The 22,151-nt window shown below is 59.4% G+C and overlaps 6 protein-coding genes across 6 annotated transcripts; all 6 read left to right on the forward strand.

Annotated features, from left to right (window-relative positions):
* Window positions 1-354: 354 nt before the first annotated feature.
* LINJ_11_1320 (conserved hypothetical protein) lies at window positions 355-5,682 on the forward strand (the record flags this gene model as incomplete). The annotated part of the gene is made up of 1 exon (XM_001463893.1): window positions 355-5,682. One exon carries the CDS (start codon window positions 355-357, stop codon window positions 5,680-5,682), a length of 5,328 nt encoding a protein of 1,775 aa, XP_001463930.1.
* A 1,012-nt stretch (window positions 5,683-6,694) lies between these two features.
* Window positions 6,695-8,578, forward strand: LINJ_11_1330 (conserved hypothetical protein; the record flags this gene model as incomplete). The annotated part of the gene is made up of 1 exon (XM_001463894.1): window positions 6,695-8,578. The coding sequence occupies one exon, from the start codon at window positions 6,695-6,697 to the stop codon at window positions 8,576-8,578; it is 1,884 nt and encodes a 627-aa protein (XP_001463931.1).
* A 2,134-nt stretch (window positions 8,579-10,712) lies between these two features.
* LINJ_11_1340 (conserved hypothetical protein) lies at window positions 10,713-11,315 on the forward strand (the record flags this gene model as incomplete). Its single annotated transcript, XM_001463895.1, has 1 exon — window positions 10,713-11,315. The coding sequence occupies one exon, from the start codon at window positions 10,713-10,715 to the stop codon at window positions 11,313-11,315; it is 603 nt and encodes a 200-aa protein (XP_001463932.1).
* Window positions 11,316-12,133: 818 nt separating this feature from the next.
* Window positions 12,134-13,444, forward strand: LINJ_11_1350 (conserved hypothetical protein; the record flags this gene model as incomplete). Its single annotated transcript, XM_001463896.1, has 1 exon — window positions 12,134-13,444. The coding sequence occupies one exon, from the start codon at window positions 12,134-12,136 to the stop codon at window positions 13,442-13,444; it is 1,311 nt and encodes a 436-aa protein (XP_001463933.1).
* A 2,098-nt stretch (window positions 13,445-15,542) lies between these two features.
* Window positions 15,543-17,399, forward strand: LINJ_11_1360 (conserved hypothetical protein; the record flags this gene model as incomplete). The annotated part of the gene is made up of 1 exon (XM_001463897.1): window positions 15,543-17,399. One exon carries the CDS (start codon window positions 15,543-15,545, stop codon window positions 17,397-17,399), a length of 1,857 nt encoding a protein of 618 aa, XP_001463934.1.
* A 1,232-nt stretch (window positions 17,400-18,631) lies between these two features.
* LINJ_11_1370 (conserved hypothetical protein) lies at window positions 18,632-19,792 on the forward strand (the record flags this gene model as incomplete). The annotated part of the gene is made up of 1 exon (XM_001463898.1): window positions 18,632-19,792. One exon carries the CDS (start codon window positions 18,632-18,634, stop codon window positions 19,790-19,792), a length of 1,161 nt encoding a protein of 386 aa, XP_001463935.1.
* Window positions 19,793-22,151: the final 2,359 nt, after the last annotated feature.

Genomic DNA, 22,151 nt, shown 5'->3' on the forward strand with positions numbered 1-22,151 from the left:
AAGTCTTGGGGAAAGGCCCCGAGACACCGGTCACTCTGCCTCGGCGCCGCCCTCTCCTGTGGAAAAGCGGAGACGAAAACAGCGGCACGCGCACGGCTGCACCTCTGAGTTTCCCCTCCCCGCCCTGTCCCTCTGTTCCGCGCGCCTCCCAGCCTTGGTCGTGAACGGGGGTGCCGAATTTGGCACCTTGGTCTTGTGACGCTGGACATTACAAACACGTGCACCACGACTGAGCATCTTTCTCACACCCGCCTCAGAGTCGAATCACAAAGCAGAACGCGATAAGAGGCGGTTCTCGCACCAGCGTTCGCGGCACGCAAGCTGGGCCTCTCAGAGACGGCGACGGTGACGGCGATGGCAGCAGATACAGCTGTGCCCAGTAACTGCGATGGCGCATTGGAGAAGCATTTTCGCCCCATTGTCTTCCTCCTTAACTCGCACACTCCAGACAACGTCGACGCGGCAACGGTCGCCGATCTTCTCCATCCCTTCTTCAGAAAGGACGACTACTATGTCGTGAATGCTTCCACCGTCGCAAACCCGATCGGGATTCTGAGAGAGGCGAAGAAATCCTTATCGAGTGAAGCGTCATTGCAGGCTGCTGCAGCCTCGGTGCAAGACCGCCTTAGCGCTGCCGTGCAGAGCGCACTAACCAATATCGCCGCAACGCGACGGGAAGCACAGCAGGCGGCGTTGCAAGCGAAGGAGGCGCAGCTGTCCGCGTTGCAAGCAGACTACGTGGAGGATGGCCTGTCCGCGGAAGAGGCGCGGGCCGCAGCGCATGCCGAGCTACAAGAACGTTCCGAGTCAGAGGGCGAGGAGAGCTACTCGAGCGCCGGTGAACGTCTTCCGCCAGCTGTGTGTGTGGTAAACGCACCTTTGTTGCCCGCAGCTGTAGCCCGACTGGCATGCGACGTGGGCGGCTTGGCTGCCGTAGTGCTGCTGGAATCGCCGTGCAGTGTGCGCGAGTTGGTCTCCGTTGCTGGCGCTGGCGGTCGCAAAAGCAGCACCAGCGTCGCCGCGTCGAACGCCCCGAATGACCGGGCGAAGGGGCGCGGCCCAGGTGCCGGTGCCGCAGCCGCCTCGTCCTCTTCCACAAGCAAGCAGCACCACTTCTCCGCAGCGGCGGGCGGTAGTGCGGAAGATCTGTTGGCGGCCCTTGGCCGAGCCGCGCTTGCACAACCAGACGACAACGCCTTCCAGGATGTTTTGCTGCAGCACGTGCCTTATCCAACGGAGAGAGCGAACAGCACAGACGCCAGCCCAGAATCCCCGGCTCTCTTGCGTCCTTCCATTCCGGCGGCGCAGTTTTTACCCACTCTACACGCACTCCTGCTGCGCATTTTTTCCTGCTGGGTGCGGTACAACGCGTGGCGAGCGAGACGATTTCTTGTGCAGGTGCCAGCCTACACGCCCCTAATCGACTCCGAAGCGGCGTTGTCTGCGGTGGCAGGCGAAGATGCCTTGGCTGCTGCAGCGGCCGCGGAGCAACGCCCCAACAAGCGCAAGAGCGGCGGCCCCGGTGGGCATGAGGACAACGTTCCTTTGCCGATCTCAACCAAGCTCCCCACCACGACGCCGCGCCCATGCACCATGGCGCAAGTTGCTGCCGAGCAATTTGAGTACACAGCGTACATGCAGCGCTGGATGCGCAGCGCCTCTCACGGGAGCACCGACAACGTGCTTGCGGCCGGGGAGGCGGTGCAGGCGTGCCTTAAGGGCTGCCTGTGTCAGGTGGCCTCATTGAAGGGCTCGTCTACACTACGCACCTCTGCCGACACCTCTGCAGCGCAGCTTGGTGAGGATATCGCGGACGCCTGTGCCAGGTGCCGCATCGCAGTCGCTGTGTCCTCTGGTGCGTCATTGCGGCCTCCGAAGGACGGTGTTGAAGCGGCTTGCCAGGACAAGGGGGCAGCCACTTGCGGTGCGACGCCCATCTCCGCTCCGGCGTCCGCCGGACTCACTGCCGATTCCGTTGAGGAGGCCCTCGCGCACATTGTCACGGAAGAAGTCGGATCGGCTGCGCTGCCGAGCGTCACTACAGCGTTGATTACAACTGCCGGAGATGGAGACGCTCTGCACTGGATGCGCGACGCGTTGCTGGCGCGTGACCACCATGGGTGGCACACTGCCGTGCAGAGGTGGGGGAGAACCGCTGTGTACTGTCTGCATCAGCAGACGCACGCCATCGGCGCACCACGTACCCAGCACACTGCGCACCTCCTCGACAGCCCCACTACCTTCCCTCGCTTCTTTCGTGAAGAGGAATTCCTTGAGGCAGAGGGCCGCCACTACGCACCGTCGTCATTGAGCGATGACACGGAGAAGGATGAGGAGGAGTCGGAGTCGGACTCATCGTCTGAGGAGACGACGTCAGACTCGTGTGGCGACGACACCGCTAGCGCTGCGGAGGACGCGGCCACCAAGATGGTGCCTACAGCCGTTCGTGAGATGCCCCCTGCGTGCCCTACAGTCGACCACGTAGATATTGTGAGCCAGCACCTGCGTCGGCGGCGTGTGCTGGAGCAGGTACGCTTGTCCCACGCTCGGCCTCCTGTGCAAGAGCTCATGGGCTGCGCTACGCCATGTCGCACCGTGGTCACAGAGACGCAGTGGATGCGGGCAGCCGACGGCACGCTCGTGGAGGTGGCCCGAACCGCTGCGAACAGTGCACAGGTGCGATGTACTATCGTCGACGCTGGCATAGATCTCGAAGCTGGGTTCATGCTGGACTGCCCGCCGCCGACCGTCGACGACTTCGCGAAAGCGACGGCTGTAGACGCGCGTGCGAGTGGGTCGCTGCCAGAGCCGCTCCTCTCATCGGCAGTCCGCGGCTTTTTGTCGCTGGGACGCGAACTTCGAGTCATCACAGAGGTGGTCGCAGACAACGCACAGGCTGTTGCCCAGGCCGCCTATGCTGCCGCCGTCGCCGCCGCCAAGGAGGCTGCCGTCACCCAATACGAGGCGCAGTTCAGACGCGTCGGAAAGGCCTCCAAGTCTCGCGAGGAGGCAAAAGCTGCTAATCAGCTCACTTTGGAACAAATCACTAAAACACTGCTGGATGCACTACCGTCACCTCCGCCTTCACCGCCCCCTGAGGGCGGCGACGGGAAGACCGCTGCAGCGCGAATAGTAATGCGGGTGCACGCTTGCTTCCTTCTGCACGACTGCGTCATGACGGCCGCGGCGCCGAAGGCCGGGGCTCCAGGGGTTCAGCTCCGATGCCTGAAGCCCAGCCAGCACACTACACACCTTCCACGGCGCAGACTCCTCTCCGTGCAGCTGTGGAACGAAGGCGTGGTGAGCACTGTCGCGCTCACCCACCTGCAAGCTATCGACGTCTATCTCGACGGCGTGGTGGAGGTGCACTCGCCCGATCTCGCAGCTGGCGTGCGCCTGCTGCTCTACAAGAATGGCAGCTACGTTACTGTTTCTGGTCGGTGCCAGCTGCTTGTCTCCCCCGACGGCCGCGTCACCCGCTACGAGAACGGCGAAGGTGGACGTCTCGTGCATAAACTTCAGCGCGGGCGTGCAACTGCAGTCAGCGCGCCAGCCGTGCATCGCGTGGAGCGGGAAGATGGACTGCATCTGGAGGGGATAGAGTCCAGCGGCGCAGACGACGATGGGCAGGCAAGCTTGATACCTTGCAGCCTGGGTCATGTCCGCTGCATCCGCTTTGGCACTGGGGTGGTGGTCGAGCAGGGCGACAAGGACGGCATGTGGTCATGGAGATTCGTTGGGCTGCCAACCGTGTACTGTGACGTCGCGGCCTACCAGATTGCCGCAGCGATCGGCAAAGGCGAGTGCGACCGGCTCGCATACCAGCCACGCACCGACTCCTTCTCTCTCTTCCTGAACGACAGCGAGGCGGAGGGCGCTAGGGTGGCCGCCGATGTGGCAATGAGCAGCTGCCGCATATCTGTCTTCACGCAAGGCTGCGATTTGTCCACCGCGCGCACCGACCAGGGAGACCGCACCGGCGTTTTTGCGGTGGATTGTGCGTACGGCGGCGTCTACGGACGCGTGGGTGCCGACCGTGTGTACCGCGTTTCGCCGTTCGGGCGGTGCTCTGAGGAGGTCGAGCACGGTGGCGATCTGCGTTATCGCCAGTTAGTGCTGCCAGAGCACTACAAGAGACCAAAGAAGACGGCAGAGGCGCTATTGCTGCCAGAGTATGCGAGCCCCAGCTTTCGTCGCGCCGTCGCTGGCGAGGGCGGCGATCTGACCACAGTGCCCAGCGCAGACCACACAGACGCCCTTCACCTGCAAGCGGTACCGCTGCTTTTGCCCAAGGAGCCTGCGCGCATCTCCGCGAGTACGGCGGCGTCTCCCTATAGCACGTTGGCTGTCCAGCATCCTGCTGCATGTGTGCCACTCCAGCTGCGCTGCATCGCGCTGCAGGAAGACGGCTCGCAGGTCACGGTACTTGATGCAGCGTCCTGGCTGGAGTGGGTGATGTGGTGGCAGCGCCACAGCAGTTGGGCCCCCCAATACTCTTCACCGACGCCGAAGGAGGCGCTCCGCGAGGGTGCGCCGGAGGAGCGCCCCTTCAGACTCATCAGAGCTTTGCGGGCACGGCAGGCGTTTGTGCCCTTCACTGAGCCCGGCGCAGAAAACGTGCCGGCGGAGGCGTCTGTAGTGCAGGAATGCGTGCTGCGGCTGCCTTCCCGTGAGGCTGCCTCGGCGCCGTCTTGGTGTGCTGCTGGTAGTCTCGCGCGGACTAGTGCCGTGAGCGGCGTCACTGGTGCCGCCGATGAGGAGGACACTGCACCTGCGGCAGCGGTAGCCGAGGCAGCTGTGCCATTGGACGCTGCACCAGTCTCCCCTATCGTGGCGCGTGAGGAGGAGCAGGTGCCCATGGCCGCACTCACGGACGCTCACTGCGTGACCGAATTGCCTGCCGCGGTAGGCCGGCGCGGTGGCTCGCTGAACTACTGGACATCCGCGCTATGCCCGCAGGCGCTACAGCCCTCTCGGGACAGCTCCAGGACTGAGAACGGGGTCGCCATGCCAATGGCGCGGACGCACACGGCGAACCTGTCGGCCGATGCGGCCACGTCCGAAGCCCCGGCGCCACCGTCCCCGGCAGTACCAGCCGCTATGCCGAAGAAGACGTTGTCTTGGCAGTCGTCGAAGGTGCCTCTGATGCACTCGTATCATCCTGCGGCGGACGAGCTCACTGGAACCAACGCCTCTTCGCGATTTCACACTCCACGGCTGGAGGTGCATCCGAGGAAGGTGGAATTCGGCAACGTGCTTCCTCTGCGCAGGTACGTGACGACGGTGAGGTTGACCAATGCGTCGACGGTACCGTGTCGCTACCGTGTCCGCGTCGGCGCGGTGGTGCGCCCTTTCCTCTCCGTCTCCTACTCGCGTCAGTTTGTGGCGCCTGGTATCACGACAGAGATGCACGTTGAGCTGTCTGGCAGCCAGCCTTACGGCGTGATGGATTCCCACATCAGTATTGTGCACGAAGGCGGTACAGTGGAGGTGAACGTGTGGTGGTGCACGACTGACGAGGCGGATACAGCGCGTCTGGGTGACGGCGTAACGTGCGCTGGCTGGACGGTGCACAAACCGGCGATTCAACATCCACGCATGCCTGAACAGGAGACAGAGCAGACCGATGATAGGAGCACCCTCTCCGACACCGATGTGGCACTAGACGTGCGCACCGCGTAGCTTCGTGACACTTGGGCGTAAGTGCAGCATGGCACAACCGACATGTGCCTCTGCCCCCATGTGTGCAAACGTGTTTTTTTTTTTCGTGGTGTGTTGGCCCGGTTTACGCGGCAAAAGCAAAGAGAAAACCTTTTCGTGGTAGTTTCCGGCCCTTCTGCACCACCCCCTCCCCCTTTCCCACCATTTTGTGACGCAGGTGTATGTGTGAGTGTTTCTGTGCTGCGTGTCGGACCTTGCTGTGTCTCGCCCCCTCCCCTCCTTCCTTCTCCCCACCCCTCCCTCCTCACTCCGCGCTCCAGCGCCAAATGTAAAGTACGGCCTCCTCTCCTTTTGGCTACTCTTTTTTTTTTCTGTTTGTTTGATGTAGTGGCTGTAGCTGGTGCAACCGGGGCGTGTGCGCATGCGCGCGTGCTGGCGGGCCGGACCGCCGTAATTTCGACCCTACGCAGTCTCTCTCCTACCGTGAGAAGATGAAAAGCAACAATTCGCAAAGGTGCCGTGGCGCTCGAGGACGTCCGTAGGAAGACGGGAGAACGAGATGGGGTTCGCTATATTCTTGTGCACGTCTCAGCCGGTCAAACAAATCGCACAACTCCAGCGCTCACGCGCCCACCAATTTCATTTGTCTGGTGCATCTGGGATGCTTTGGGCCGCGGCGGCATAAGCGACCCCATGCCCGGAACGGAATCGTTTATGCGGTTACATGACGGCGTCGACCGCGTTCAACCACGTCTGTTGCTCCGTCGGTGGAGCCACTGTAACGACTGCGATGCCCCAGTTGTCTCACCAAAAGGCAGCACAAGGGAAAGAGACAATGGCCTCGTCCCCATCCTCCCCCTCCTCTCGCCCCGCCTTGTGCGCTGCCAACGACGCACAGTCTCTTTCTGCCCATGCCACATATCGCACGGAGTGTTGAGCTCTCGTGCAGCCTCTCACAATCAAGCTCTATCGTACCAACTCACGATCTCCCTTTTATTTCCTCTCAGCTCTTACTTTGCGTCGTGTGGCTCTCATGGCACCCGGCGCCACTGACCTCCAACCTGGACGCGCATACCGCGTGGGCCTCCTGGAGTACACCCTGGAGAAGGCTTGGTTCTGCCAGTTCTGCGTTGGCATACTGATCTGCGCGAACAATGGTGCCTGCTTCTGCTTTTCCATCTTCAGCCCCTACATGAAGGGCGAGGGTTTCAGATACAGCCAGTTTGAGATCGATGCCGTCTCCACTGTCGGAGTCCTCCTCAGCTACTTTTCGATGCCGACTGGCTTCTTGTATGACCGCAAAGGCCCGACCGCCACGTTGCTCGTCGGGACACTGCTCAACATCACAGGCTGGGCAGGCATGTACCTGATTTTCAGCGATGCGCTCTCCCACAGTGCGGTTGTCATGGCGATCTTCTACGGTCTATCGCAGCTCTCCGCAAGCTTCTATGAGACCGGCAGCATACTTACTAACTTGAAGTCCTTCTCTTGCTACCAAGGGCGCGTCATTCTGATTCAGAAGACCTTCATGGGCCTTGGCAGCTCCCTCGTGGCACAGGTCTACATCGCCTTCTTTGAAAAGACCTTTTCCGGCATCGCTCCCTTCTTCCTCTTTTTAGTGTCGTACTCCGCCTTTGCGGGGACTTTAGGTGTGCTGTATTTGCGTCTGCCAACGCCTGCGACGAGCTGTGTTGGCATCAACATCGAGGACGCCGACACCCGCGCCCGCGGTGGTGGCGAGCCGCGCATGTTCGCGCTCCCCTTCAACATCGGCACCTCCATCCTCTGCTTCAGCGTGGCCTTCGTCTTGCTCACCTCGCTCGTAGAAAACTACGTTCATCCCTTGAGCAATGAATGGCGCGTGGCCATCGGGCTTGCCACGGTCGGCCTCTGCGTCTCCTTCACTGCTATGATCTTCACCACACCGAACTACGAAGTGAACCGACGCCGCGGTGCGGGCGAAGCAGGCATGGGTGGCATCGACGACAAGGCGCCAGCCTTGGGGGCCTCCGCGGTTCTCTTACCGCCGACGGCAGCTAAGGTCGGCAACGCTGCTGCCATGGCCACGGAGGATGGCCGCTGCTCCGCCGTGAAGGACGATCTCGATGCACGCGGTGTGTTGATGGCTGATGCAGCTCCCCCTGCTGGGGTGACAGATGTATCAACGACCACAGCGACACTTGACCCAGCCTTGCCAGCACTACCGCCCGTGGGACCCAGTGTCGAGGGTGAAGACTCCCAGGAGGGCCTTGGTATGCTAAACGATAAACCATTGTGGGAAAACCTACAGCACCGCGAGCTGTGGTTGCTGTGGTTCGTCTGCTTTGGGGCGTGGAGTGCCATGACGGTGGTGTCGTCTAACAGCACCCATATCTATCAAGCTATAGCACGCGGCTCCTTCTCTCTCACCGTCAACACCGTTTTTGTGTCGATCTACGGCGTGGCGAGCGCGCTGGGCCGCATCCTTGTCGGCGCTCTCTACCCACGGATGGCACAGCGGCGAATCCACGTAGCAGCGCTGCTGCTGGTCGCGCCGCTCCTCAATGCCATCGGACTGCCGCTCTTCCTGATCTCCTCGGATCGTGTCCTGTTTGTGCCGTTTTTTGTGGTCGGCCTCGGCGTAGGTTTCTCGTGGGGGAGTACGGTGCTCACCGTCACGTCTGTCTTCACCTCGTCGAACTGCGGCAAACATTACAGCTTTCTGTATACTGCGGGCATGCTTTCACCGGTCATCTTCAATATGGCGCTCTTCGGCCCCGTGTACGATCATTACCAAGCAAAGCAGGGACACGGGAAAGTTGGCTTCTGCGAGGGCGTGATATGCATCACTGTGCCGTTAATAGTGTGCATGGTAGTGAACATATTTGCCGTGATGTCGGCATACGCGTTTTACAAGTGCATCACAGCGCGCCTCTAGACCGGTACACACACCTTAGCCGTGGGTAGTGTTATCGGTGACCTCGGTTGGACAACAGTTCCCACCCCTCTCCCTCACCAAAAAAAAACGATACGAGCGCAACATGCACCTGCTTCGGCTGAGACGAACAAGGTACTCTTTCACCCGCGTGGTGGCAAGACGCTGGGCTTCCTTTCTTGTGTGTGTGTGTGCTTTATCACTGCTGCTGTGTGGAAGTGCCCGTTTACTTTCTGCCTCTACCACAGCAATACTTCCCGTTGCCGGCATCTGCAGCTTTAGCGAATGCAGCCGAGTACGCCACATCAGAGCTACAGGTAGAGGCGGGAGGGAAGGAGAAGGATGAGAGGGCCATGCAATATTGTTCCTGTTGAAAGAACGAGTAATCTCACGTTTTCTGAGGAGACAAGCCTGCTTGCTTATGTCCATCATATTATTTTCTACTCTTGTTGTCTACCGCGTGGCTGTCCTCCACTCAAACCTGCTTTTAGTTTTGTTCCTTTACACGTGTTCCTCATGTGTGCTAAACGGAGGTCGAAAAAAAAAAGGTGCAGTTGGTCTCTCTCTCAAATCGCCCCCGATCGACACGATCCTCCTCTTTTTCCTTTTCGACGTCTCCATTCTCTGCTATGCAACAGGAGGTCAGTGTTCCGCTCTAACCCGCTCCCCCTTTCCTCCTCCCCGGCGTGCTACACAGACCCCCCATCGCGTGATGCGAAGCAGCCGTAGACGCACCCGCGTTACAGCAATGCGCCGACCCAGCCGTCTGAGAGCACGGCCGACTGCCTCAAACTCCACCCACCCCGCGCTCTACAGGTCGCCTCGCAGCCGCTTCCATCATACTGCTCGCCACCTGGTGCGTCGTCCTCGGGGTGGCCTCAGGCTCCCCGCACCGGTGGGCCGTTGAGGGCCGGGATGGGGGTGGGGTGCGTTCGAGTCACGCGGGCACTCGTGCCTAATCATATGGATGGGCCAGGTATGCTCACGCTGTCGCAGGCCGCTCCGACGCCAGGCCGTCCTAGAGCTGACCGCAGACGTCAGCAGCGATCCATCGCGCTCACTGCGCTACGCCCTAGGCATCTGTCCTTCTGACGGCGAGACGTGGGTTTGGCATCGGCAGGGATAGCGGGGCTGCTCGGCTTCCTCGCACAGAGAGCGGGGATGTGGACTGGGCACTGATGCCACAGTGACGTGTGGTCCCCGTTGTCAGGAAGAGAGGCACGGCGCGGCGGAAACAAAAAGTACAAGTTGGTGACAAGACAGCGGGAGCTCAGGCAGCCTGAGCTGTGCTGGGTAAAGCCAGACGAAGCGCTTGATGGGCGCCGAGCCCCGAAGCGATCGAAGCGTGACGAGTCGTGCACACAGCAAGTCGCATGGTTCGCCGTGGCGACACGTGCACTGGGCCTCCGTCGAGTGTGCAGTTCCCGCTCCCCTCGGTCTCCTTTTGGAAAAGTACGTTGATGGGTATCTCATTTTTGGGTTCCACTTGATGCCCCACTGCTCACGTCGTCGCTCTCCATGCTTCTATTCACTTCCACCTCTCCGCTTTCGTGTTTCGTTGTTGTTGTGGTTTCCCTTCACCGCGCAAACATCGCGTCACGATCGCCCGCTTTCATGGTGCATGCTCGATGGGGGGACACATGACGGACGCCCTTCAGCTATTGATTTCAGCGAGAGCACGAAGGTGCAGCGGCGACATTGGTGCAAACTAGGATAGAGCAAGAACACAATACGAACAGCTTGACGACACACTCTTCTCTGAGGCGCATCTGCAGTCGCTTGTACGCGCGTGTACCTACGCCTTTTCCTGTCTACCTCTACTCTGTTTCTATTTTTGATATCTGCCTTTACTTTCGCTCTTCGTTTCCTGTGCGTCATTTTTTTTTCAGTTCGCGTGCTGCTTTCCTTTCCTTTCCTTGTGTCGTCATTTATTTATTTGGCATCCTTTGTGTGCGCATAAACCGCTCCCACGCACCGTGAGCGTGCGCGTCCCTTTTTCGGTTTGCCGGCCGGCTTCTGCATGTATTTAACCTCACTCGCGACCACGCACGGCAAACAGAATAAACAGCCGCGTTTGTGCTCAAAAAACGTCGCCACACTGGAACGTGTCCTCTTTTCTCAAACGAGGCTCGAGTTTATGCGTAGGTCGGAGGATGGGAAGGTAGATGTAGCCGTGCGGCGCTGTCGGGCGTGGAGCGCGCCTGCGGCACCGCTTAGCCACATCTGCGGAAGCCACAATGGCTCCTCCGTGCGGGGTGCCGCGGGAGCCATTGCAGGCGACCACACACACCTTCCACTGCCGCCTACCATTTATCGCCTTTTCCCTACAAAGACAGTATTCGCTTCGTTGGACATTCCGTTTACCCCATCGCTGGGGGCCCCCTGCAATGGGGGGCGACAGGCACCATGCTCCCCACCGGCGGAGACGGAGACGCTCGAAGCTCTCAAGGCTGAGCTGCTGGCCGCAAAGCATCAGATAAGGCTGCTCAACACGGCAAGCGCACAATCTTTTCACAGCTACGCAGCACTGGAGGCCGAGAACGCAGAACTGAGGGATGCCAGCCGGCGCCTGCGCGAGGCCAATGACGAGCTGAAGGCGCGCCTCGCACAGCGCAACGATGAGGTGAATGAGCAGCTGCATCTCATCTGCGACTTGGAAAAGAAGCTCGAAGAGTTTAGCTGCTTCAACACGGCAGCACACTTATCGGCACGCAAATCTCTTAATGGAGGTTCGAAGTGACGTACGCGCGACGTGTGAGCACCTCGCACAGCTGCTGTGTGTATGCGTGTGTGCGGGCAGGGCTTCGTTGTCTAGGGTGTCTTCGGGTGAAAAGTAAGACGAATGTGATGGGACGGCAATCTTTCACCTCTCTGCACGCGTGTGGAAACTGCCTTTGGGTCAATGTCCGGGTTTTCTCTTTTGCGGCTGCATCCTGTATTACTTGCAGGATCGCCATCCGCTCCCTCTCTCTCGCCGCCTGTTTGTGTATGTGTGCGTGTGTGTGCGTATGTGTATGTGTATACGTCTGTGTGCGCGTGCATGCATGTGTGTGGTTCAGTGGCACAGAACAACAGAACAGAAATGTTGCCCACCACAAAGAATTGTGTGCTGTCACCGATGCAGAAACTCATTCTCCTCCCACGCCAGTTGAGTGTTGTCACAACAGCTGCACTGGAAATGCCACAGGGTGCACGCACTTGGAGACCTTTACGATCCACAAACCTGACTCTTCAGAGAGGGTACTCATGCATCAACCGGTGTACTTCTTCGTGCTCTGTGCGCGTGATGATACCAAGAGAAGAGCTGTGGGGGCTTTCCACGTCCACTGGTTCACCTTTCCGCGTGCTTACCTTGCCTCCTGCTCTTACTTGTTGACACACGTGCACACAAACGTACATACACAGCTGCCGACGCAGTGCGCGCTCTGCTGGGCGAATTTGGAAGCCTCCCCTCTTTTTCACTGTGAGCTGCTGCCGTGCGGTTTAGCGCAGATGCGACGCGTTCCCAGATCGATCGCTGACACCTCGGCACAGGTTCGCTGCTTCGTGTTCGGAGCGATGTACGACAGTCGCTCATCTGGTGTGCACGACGTGGCACCACGAGATGAAGTCGACTTCATGTACGAGGGACCACACCAGGTACTCCCGGGTGCGCATCCGCTGCCGCTTTTCCACCCCAACAACTCTGTCACACGACCACCCGTATCCCCTTACCTGCCGTCTCCTCAGCGGCCACACCCGTACTTCACCCACGAACTGCCGGAGCTGCCACATTTTCAGACAACGAGGCCGATCGTCTACACCGTGGGCACAATGAAGCAACGCATCGTGGCGCCGGTGTTCGACCTCTCGAACAACGTCACGCACACTCGCGAGTTGGACCCGTTCATATTCGGCTTTTACCCGGAAACAGAGGAGATGGCCAAAAACCTGAGCTACTGGCTCGTGCGCTGCCAGAACTTTTCCAGCAAGTGGGACTACGAGAACCGCGAGATTTGGCGAAAGGCCAAGAAGAACTGGCCGAATACGGGCATGGGCATGGCACGCGTTGGCGACCGCAAGAACCACGCCCACCCATGGGGAGCGCAATCAAAGCCGGTGAAGCCGTGGAACCTGCTCATGCCAACAATGGATGTTAAGACGTGGAGCAAGAGTAATCGCATGCTCGTCACGCTCAAGATGCTGCAGGGAAAACTGCAAATTGTGGAGCGTCTGACGCTGCCCGAGCCCACGCAGGAGGCGTACCTGCAGCTGTGCCGCACCATGGGCTGGGACGTGCGACACACGGGCGGTGGCGCACTGTTCATGGATGGGGGCTCGCGGCTGACGCCGAGCAGCGAGTACGATCGCGCGTTCTTCTTTGGTAGCTTTTTCAATGGGCGCAACAAGCTGGTCCGTCCGACGCTGTTGTGCGACGAGCCCTACGACTACAACCGCACCTCTTCCAAGGCGCGCACCAAAGGCCCGAAGGGCCAGAAGAACCCCATCCCCATCAACCGATTTAACGCCTACGACGCTCTCACCCACGACACTCTCATCATTACGGAAGGCGCACTAATGCAACTTGAAGATGAGATGTACACGCACAAGTTGGCAATACTACCGCCGCACATCCGCGCGCAATTGCCGGAGCGTGGGTTTCTCGACAGCGAGGTCTTGGGTGACGTGCCGCCTGCACTGCAGACTGTCCAGATGGAGGCGGCGGCGCGCACGGAGGAGGCAGAGCGGGCAATGTACGCCCCATACTACGACAACCCATATCACCCATGGAAGGATGAGGGTGAGGCGTCGTACGCCGTGGACGCTGTCGAAGGGACGGTGCAGCGCTACATCAAGTCTTGCAAGACGTCGTGGATGATGCTCTCGTAGAATACCGCACATCACGGATGTACGTGACTGGGCCGGTGTTCGTTCTGCCGGCGCGTGGCCGCTGAAGGACTCGTACACGTTGTGTGCACGAACGCCGTTTTGCGACTCCAGCTGTGTCCGTCAAACACACACGCAAGCACACGCATCTCGCTGTGCTGACGAGTGGTGCATCTAAGGCGATGGCTGCTGGTGATTAGTGCTGTTGTGTTTTGTTTCAGTTACTGGGTTACATTTCCATACACACAAAGAAAGAGAAACACCGGTCACAAAAAAAAAACAAAAAAAAATCACTGAGTGCGACGTGGTAACGCCGCGTCATGATGACGCCGCAGATTTCTTCGTCTGCTCGCCTGCAGCGCCAGCACCCTCCTCGTGGGATTCACATGCGTGCGAACACCTGCTAGAAGCACGGACGAGAGAAGGGATGCCTCGGCCTCCGCGCGACTTGTACACAGTGTGCCTGTGTGAGCATGGACTCTTCGGCGCCAGTGCGGAACCATCTCCTTATCGAAAACAATGAGTGGGATCACTAGCCAGCGTGCGATGTGTGTGCTTCTGCTTCACCCTTCCTCATGGCGATGTGCGGGATGCCTGCGCATTTTCACTCTCCCAGCGAAAAACCCTGCAAAGCCAGCAGCTGATGCACTCACGGCGGGGGTGTGTGCCTCTCATGTCGCGTGTGGCTCCCTACTCTCTTTGCTTTTCTTCTGCTCTCGTTCTTCTCGTGATGAGTGCCAGAACACTGGTGCGCAAGGCGGAAGAAATGGAGGTGATGTGCATGGTCTACTCCGGTCTTATTGGGGCCATCATGTTATGCCTTCTCGGTTCGGCACTCTAGGTTTCCTCATCTACACGTAGTGTTAGCAAGCACTGTGCCTGAGCCGGGAAATGCGGCCACTGCTAGTGCTCTTCTTCGACCTGCTCAAAAACATAACTGCTGGACTTGTCTCGTCGTTGGCCAAGAACATGCTCACAGCGAAGCTAGCGTGTGCGTCGGACTGCATGACGGTCCGTCACAAGCCACTCGAGCGAATCGGCTGATATGGTGCCATCTCTGTCGTCGATGTCCTCGATCGAACCCCAGTGCTGGCAACGGTTTATGGGGTGGGGTTATCCTCAATGGAAGTTGTCAGATACTGGAGACGGCGACGTGCAAACCGTTCCTGTGAAACGACACAATTGATGGCAACGTTGCGCACGGAACGCACATCAACGAGCACGACCCCAGGAGCGATCACCTGGGATATTGCGCCGCCTGTGAGGTCGGGGTCGGCTGGTACCCCCACACACACGTACCTGGACATAGGGGTGTGTGCTTGACGAACTGCTGTCTATGCTGCTTGTCCTGTACAGCTTCCTTCTGATGAGCTATGTGTCGGCTCTGGTGGCGGGGATTGCCGTCTGATGTCGTTGTGAAGCATCGACTGTCTTTTGAAGCAGCATGCCGTGTTGTTGCTTGGGGGCATTGCCTTGTCCCATCATCTTCTTGCACCCATCGACTGGTTTAACAAGGGCACGGAGCGCGCGTGGGCCTGGCCGCCGGCGTCGCCTCTCTCCCCGCGTGCTGCTGCGGCAGCAGAACAACAGGGTAATACCAGAGAAAGCGCTGTGGAACTCAAGCGTATCGACGTCGCTCTTGCTGACTCAAACGAGAAGCGAGGCATCGAACATGTGGGCGCCGGTCTGCCTTCCCGCCACCCCTCACAAGAAAAAGGCAAAAAGACGTAAGAGTTGCTTATTCTCTAGACGTTTTCATTGTCTGCTATGTCGCTTGCCCGCAAAGGGGCACGCGGCGTGAGCTGACGTGCGCACTGAGAGTCGACTCAAAGTCACACCAGCTCCTTGCCCTACTTGCAAGTGTAGGGTATATGCGCGACATGGGATCTGCCGTTGCCCAGAACTCCAGTCGTACTCGGTTCGCTTCGCTAGCACTCGCTCTGGAAGGCGCGTTCTCGGCATCCGCATCGGGTACGTCTCCCTATTGTTGCTGAAATGGCTCCCGTTCTGCCCTCCACCTTGTTCTCCCTTCCGTTTCTCTTGCTCTGTTTCCGTGGTTTGCATCGTCGAGCAGCGGGAGTGTCTTCTGCGACCTTCACCCATGAAAGCGTTGGGGCACGGCCCCATCACGCGCCTGGCGAACACGGCCGCCCCCGGTGGATCGGCAGCTCCAGGTGCAATCTACAACCGCGACGACTGGAACGCAGGCCGCGACATGAGTGCCGAGGAGCGACGATGCGGGATTCTCACACGCCTCTGCACCCTTGCCACTACGGCTCCGCGCGAAGGAGCATCGCCGGCGTGCGGGCTGGCTCCGTTGGAAGCCGTGATCCGGGCCCAGTCCACGGATGCACACGTTGCAGAGGTCGACGCGAACGGCGGCGGCGCCTTTCTTGAGAACGCACCGAAAGGGCGTTGGCGCAAGATATCTCGTTCAAAGACGCTACTGGTGGAGGACACGGCAACACCATTTAGCAACCCAGAAAAGAGTTTCTCGCCGCGCGTGCAGAGCTACGGCGAGTACGTGCGGCGGATCGGGAAACTTCCGGAAGGGCGGCCGCTTCTTCGTTTCGCGATGTTTCGTGACGGGTACTCGCTGGACTCGGTGCGCCACCGTCTCCGCTACGAAATTGGGGTCCCGCACGACGGAGTCTACCTTCACGAGCCACCAGGCGGCTCTTTCGCAGCCGTAACCCAATTTGGCGTTGCCATCGGAGTGACGCGCGAGCAGCTGCCTCACGCGTCGCGGCACTACAATGTTCATGCGCTTATCTTTGACGACCGCAGCTATCACGCTCTCGACGAGTTGCCCCGCCTCTCTGCAGCCCCACAGGCGTACGTGCACCGCATTCTTCTGCGCTGTGTCTCCGGAGACGAAGCAGCTGTCGCGCAGCGCCTACGACACCTCAGCTCGAACGGTTTTGTCAACTACTTTGGTTTGGAGAGCTTCGGGATCGGGAGTAACACCCTCTTCGACATGGCTGCCTTTGCCTCCCGCAGGGAACCCCATCGGTCGGTCGGCGCGTATCTTCAAACCCTCGCCGAGTGTAGCCCCCTGCACCATCAGCCCTACCTGTCCTACGCAAATGCGGAGGAGAGTACCGTTGCAGGGGCGGTGACGGAGTGGCTGCGCGTGTGCGAGCGTGCCAAGCTGCCGAAGGAGACACGCGAGGTGCTGCGAAAGCTCCACTGCTACCACCTTTCGCAACGTCACCCCAACGACGCGACGACCACATCCATGGAGGATGTATGGGAGGCGTGCCCCATCATGCATCGCACCGAGCAAAGCGCCGCCTCCTTTGTATGGAACGCCATGGCGTCGCAGCGGCTCCTGTCGTTTGGCAGTCGGCCAGTGAAGGGAGATTTGGTGAGCCGCATCGGCGACCGCGGTGCGATGGAGATTGCCGAGGTCGCCAGCGACGTGGATGCCTCACAGTACACCATCGATGACGTTGTGCTACCCATTCCATGTGGCCACACCCGTGCTGCGGAGCTGCGGTACCCGACGCACAGCGTTGATGAGGCGTTCTTCAAACAATTCGCAAGGAAGCACAGCCTCTCCTTTCTCTTTGACTCCGGCGTAGACTCGACCCCGAGGGCTCCGGCTACTCAGGGGTCCTACCGCCGTCTGGTGAGTCGACCACGCAACCTGCAGGCGGCGGTTTTGCGAGATCCTTCCTCTTGCGCAGCCCTCAAGAGCGATCTGTTTCTGTTGCAGGAGCATCAGCCGACTGAGGGTTGGTCGCTCGACTACGGGCGGCGCGTGCGTGAGCCGTCGAACTTCAATGTCTCGGAACGTTTTCGCGAGCGGATGAGCTGCATTCGGAAGCGGCGGACAGGTGAACACTCCGTAGCACTCGCTTTCGTTCTTCCCGCGGGATCGTCGCCGTGGGTAGCGCTGCGCGAGGCGTTTCACATGCACTACGGCACATTTCACGATTTGTACGGGGTGAGCTAAGCTTTGTTGCTGAGGCCAAGCGTCAGCACTCTGAGGCGCAGCGCTGTCTCTCACGCAAGAACTGGGGCTCCTCTCTGGGCACCGGGCACGTTACAACACTACTAACGCACCGTTACATGTGCTCCAGCTCCCTGCCACACTGTGCTTCTCCTTTCCTTTGGAGTCGCATGGCACCGTGGCGGTAGCAAACCAGCGCTAACCGACAGCGTCACAAAAAAAAACAACGAGAGGGAGAAATTCGTGCTGACTGTTTTCTTCCCGTCCATGGTCTTTTCCTTGACGTGCTTGCATGGATAGACACTGCAACTGCTGCAACTGGGCCTCCTCACTGCCTGCGCCACAAGACTCTTCCACCATTACCAGAGCGCCCACTGACGCGATGCGCGTCTCTCGCGGCCCGTGTCCGTGCCACGCCCTTCAGTCCCACACCAGAAAGCGCTTCTTCTGTCTTCCACCTGTGCACCGACCCTTCCTCCTCCCCTCAAACGCCCCTGGTCTCTCTTTCTGGCAATGACCCTTTCTGCCTTCTATGATGAGTCGCCTGGCTTGCTGCCTCGCAAGGCCGTCGACCACGTCAACGCAAACTTGAGGAGGCCATCACATGAGCTCTGGCGACGAGCATCGACGGCACTTTTGTGTCTCCCTCACGAATCTTCATGTTAATCTGGAGACCATCGGCGGCGTTACGTACCCGCACCACATCTTTGGTAGTAACATGGCGCTCCGAAGCGAAGAGGGCGAGCTGCTGCTGCCTGGCGCCAACGGAGAGGTCCATGTGAAGGAGGGCGGCCGCTACACCGTCGAGCATGTCCTACCGAAGTAGCGACTTGGGAAACGAAACAAACAGACGTTGCTGTGTTTACCCTCACCGGGGTTTTCGGGGTTTGCCTTTCTGTGTGTCTCTCTGCGCGGCCTTGTGCTTGCCCACGCCGCGGCTCGAGGCAATGGAGAGGGAGATAACATAGCACATGCCAGATATGTCGATGTCGTCGTCTTTGGTGCTGCACGGCGCCCACCGATGTGTTCATGCCAATCGTGTTCTTTATCTGCACTGGACACGCCTCAGACAGTCGCCGGCTTCTCTTGTAGCCTGAATCGTTTTGTGTATTCCCTCCTCTACCTTCCTTGTGGCTCAGAATAATGGCAACAGCTCACCTGCCCAGCCTCGCGTCTTCTCTACGCATAGAACACCTCCGCCTCGTCTCCCTACTTCTCTTCCCCAGCGCAGCTCAATGGTGCAGCCGGAGCAACATATTGTCTACGCCATTCACGAGTATGCGATTCCCGGCAGCGGCTTTTTGCGGCTAAAGGCGGGGGACGTCATGTACGTCGATGAGGCCGACGCAAGCGGTTGGTGGCTGGGCACAAACCTCCGCGGGCAAAAAGGCGTGTTCCCCTCCACATACACGCTCCCCTATGTCTTTCCCCCTCCCGCAGAGGACATTCTGCGAGATATGCGGCTGATTCTTCTGGGCCGCCGGTTTGGGGTGGATGTGGCTAGCGGAGCCCCCCTTCCACTGCTCGAGCGCTTTGAGGCACACGTCTGCGATGCCGATACGCCCCTGCCACCGCTTGCCCTTTTACGCAAGACCGTCGACGAGTGCCTCCTCGGCCGCGAAGCGGCGCGCGCGCGTGTGATGGAGCTGCTCTCACAGTTAATGGAGATCCGCGCATGCGAGCGTGAGGAGCGAGAAAGGGGCACGAACAGTTTCGCAGCCGAGCAGCAACAGGTGGTGGAGCGCAAAACCGCCCTGAGAGAAATGCGTGCAACACTGGATGCATCGTTGTATGCGCTTGCGGCGCGCAAGGCCGCGCTGCTCCAAGCGTGCATAGTGCCGACCTTCACGTGGTACGAGCGGCTCCACAGCTTGTCCGTGGCAGCGGCTTCATCGGCCAAGTCGCTTTCCTCTGATGGGGCATGGCGTTCCGCTCTCCGGGATGTGAAAGAGGTAGTGAAGCGTCAAGAGGAGGAGCTGACCCGCCTATCCACGAGCTGCGCGCAGCAGGAGGATGTCTTTGCGCGGGCTGCGTCGTTGCTGCAAGCGCGCATTGAGTGGCGGGACGGAAATGTCGCTCGCATGCTGGCTTACTGGGTGGCCAAGGCACGCGCCGCCAAGACCGCATACACGGCCACCAAGGTGGAGCGCGACGCTGCCGAATCAAGGAGGCAGCTGGAGGTCGCGCAGCTTCGCCATCGTCTGGAGGATGGTCGCGAGCGATTTCTGAAAACAAGAGAGCAGTACCGACAGCTTAAGCGACGCGCAGAAGAAATTGCCGTGGCGTTGCAGCGAAAGGACTTACTCGACTACCTGTCGCGGCAGATCGCGGGAGCTGACGTCGCCATTGCGACGCATCAAGAAAGGCAACGCCGTCACCCGGCCGCTTTCGCATAGAAAGACGGGATCTAGTGAAGACAGAAACTCGATTTCCTGCGGTCTATTACATCATAGATGCCTCGGGGCTACTTAACCATACAGCAGCAGAGAAGACACAATGCGGGTTCACTTCTTCCCTCCTCTGAAGGACACCGCGACGAAACAATCGACAAGCCGAAGGTTGGCATACATGACGTGTGATTTGTGTTGCCTTCTTGCTCCTTGCACAGGCTGTCGCTTAGGCATCCGCTCGTTCTCTTTTATGTTCGAAAGTCAGTCCCTCGGTGTGCTCCCTCATTCTCACCCCATTTATCTGGCTTGCCCTCGTGCGTGATCATTCAAAACACGCTGCAACCCGTCTGCTGGGGGAACCTCATCGCACATTCGTGCACAAAAACCCAGACTCCAGGACGGGGGCTTGCCAAATGAACCCGCGGAGGTTCGACCACCCACCTCAAAATAAAAAGTCCCGTCATGTACGCCTATCACCGACGAGTTGCTGCCGTATAGCATACCCGGCAGGAAGGAGTGGTGCCGTTCCCCTCTGCGCGGCGCCCACGGAGGCTGGCTGCAGTGTAAACACATGGAGGCAAGCACTACTTTAATCTTCTACAGTCACAACAACGGGAGCAGTGCCCCCTCCCCCCTGAAGACACCCTCCGTACCAAGACCGGAGCGCCGAAGGCCTTTTCCAACGTTTACCGCGAAGACATGGTACATGTTTGAATGATACGTGACAGCGACAGCGGCTGCGAGGTCGCCAATTCTGAGGCCAAGCAGCTGGTGGCAGGGCTCCGCTTACGAGAGGTCCTCTTGACGCGCGCTTTGCCCATCGTCCAGGACACTGGCGAAAACAGCTCCCAGCGCGGCCGTCGCCCGCGCTTGTGTGACCGCGGCAGCATTGCATCAATGCGATTTCCTTGCCCACGAACGAGCATGCAGGGCCACAGTTGTGACGAGAGCCAGTTAGATGACCTTTTTATGCGCGATAGACATAGAAACCACGTCGACACGGGTTCCTCCGCGTCGCGCTTGCCACCGTTGGGTGCGCTACCGCCGAGAAGCTGTACAAGATGCGCGACGTTTGCTTTTCTCTCGAGTAGTCGGTTCCGTGGTGCCGTAATGCGGCAGGGACTCGACCCCGCCGATGACCATGTAATGCGCCCCATGCTCGCGGTCCATGCTGGGTCACCAACAGGCGAACATTCTTGCCCACCAGGATGACTTTCGACTGCCGCTGGCTCTCGTTGCCGCTTGCGGGGGCGTGGCTGCTGCATTAGCCCTCGTGTGCGGGGGCTTGGCGTCCAGGAGATTCGTTCGCTTCCCTTGTGGAGCGCAGCTGCGCTGCCGGCTGTGAGGCCTCTCTTCCCCTGCCTTTTTGGTGGGGTGTCCGTCACAGAGTTGGTGGGCTAGGGTGTGTCGCGCTGAAGCACCCTGGGCTTCGCATTTGTTTAGTTGTTTGTGGTGAAGGCGGCCGTAACGCCAGTCGGTCTGGCTTACTGGTGCTTCCAGTGTGAAAACAACGTGTCGTCAATGGGCTTGCGTGCGGCGCGTGAATGAAGGCCGTCAAGTGGGGCTGGTGCCGAGACTGGTGCGCCGCAACGCCCTGCCTGTGAGCTCACGGGTGGGTGTGTGCGCCTGTGGCACCCATGTCGACAGTCTCCATGGCTCTCACCGTCTGTCGCATCCAGCGGCCGGTCCTCGCTCCTCCTATGGGTGCCTTGTCTGTGGTCCGAACCGTGCGCCCCAGCCGCTCTTCACATGCCTGGTACCTCTTGAAAGCCCTTGCAGGACACGGGAATGAGGGATGTGACTCCTTTTTGTGCCACCTGTGCTGCTCTGAGATTTTCCTATGATGTTTGCTTGTTGTAGCGGCCTGTGGTGCCCTCGTGGTTGTGCCTGCGCGATCTGCCATACCCCTCTGCAGATGCTTGGCTGCCCCGTGTTGTGTGGTTGTGCGCCTTGCCTCTGTGACAGAGTTGAGGGAACAGAGGAAGCCCGACTGCACCACCGCGCTAGTTGTTCTCCATCTTGTGGCTGTTTGGACGGCCGCTGTCTGCTCCATCTTCGAAGCTCTTTGCGTCGGCACGCGGGGCGTGGCCCTCTCTGCTGTTCCACGATTAGGGTACACGTACAGGGTAGGGTTTTTCTCTCCACTGATTCCTTGCACAGCGACACCCTCTCCAACAGGACGGGGGCGTGACGGTGTACTGGTGTACTGGTGTACTGGTGTACTGGTGTACTGGTGTGCTGGTGTACTGGTGTACTGGTGTGCTGGTGTACTGGTGTGCTGGTGTGCTGGTGTGCTGGTGTACTGGTGTACTGGTGTACTGGTGTACTGGTGTACTGGTGTACTGGTGTACTGGTGTACTGGTGT

Source organism: Leishmania infantum, chromosome 11, assembly GCF_000002875.2.
Source record: "Leishmania infantum JPCM5 genome chromosome 11".
NCBI lineage: Eukaryota > Euglenozoa > Kinetoplastea > Trypanosomatida > Trypanosomatidae > Leishmania > Leishmania infantum.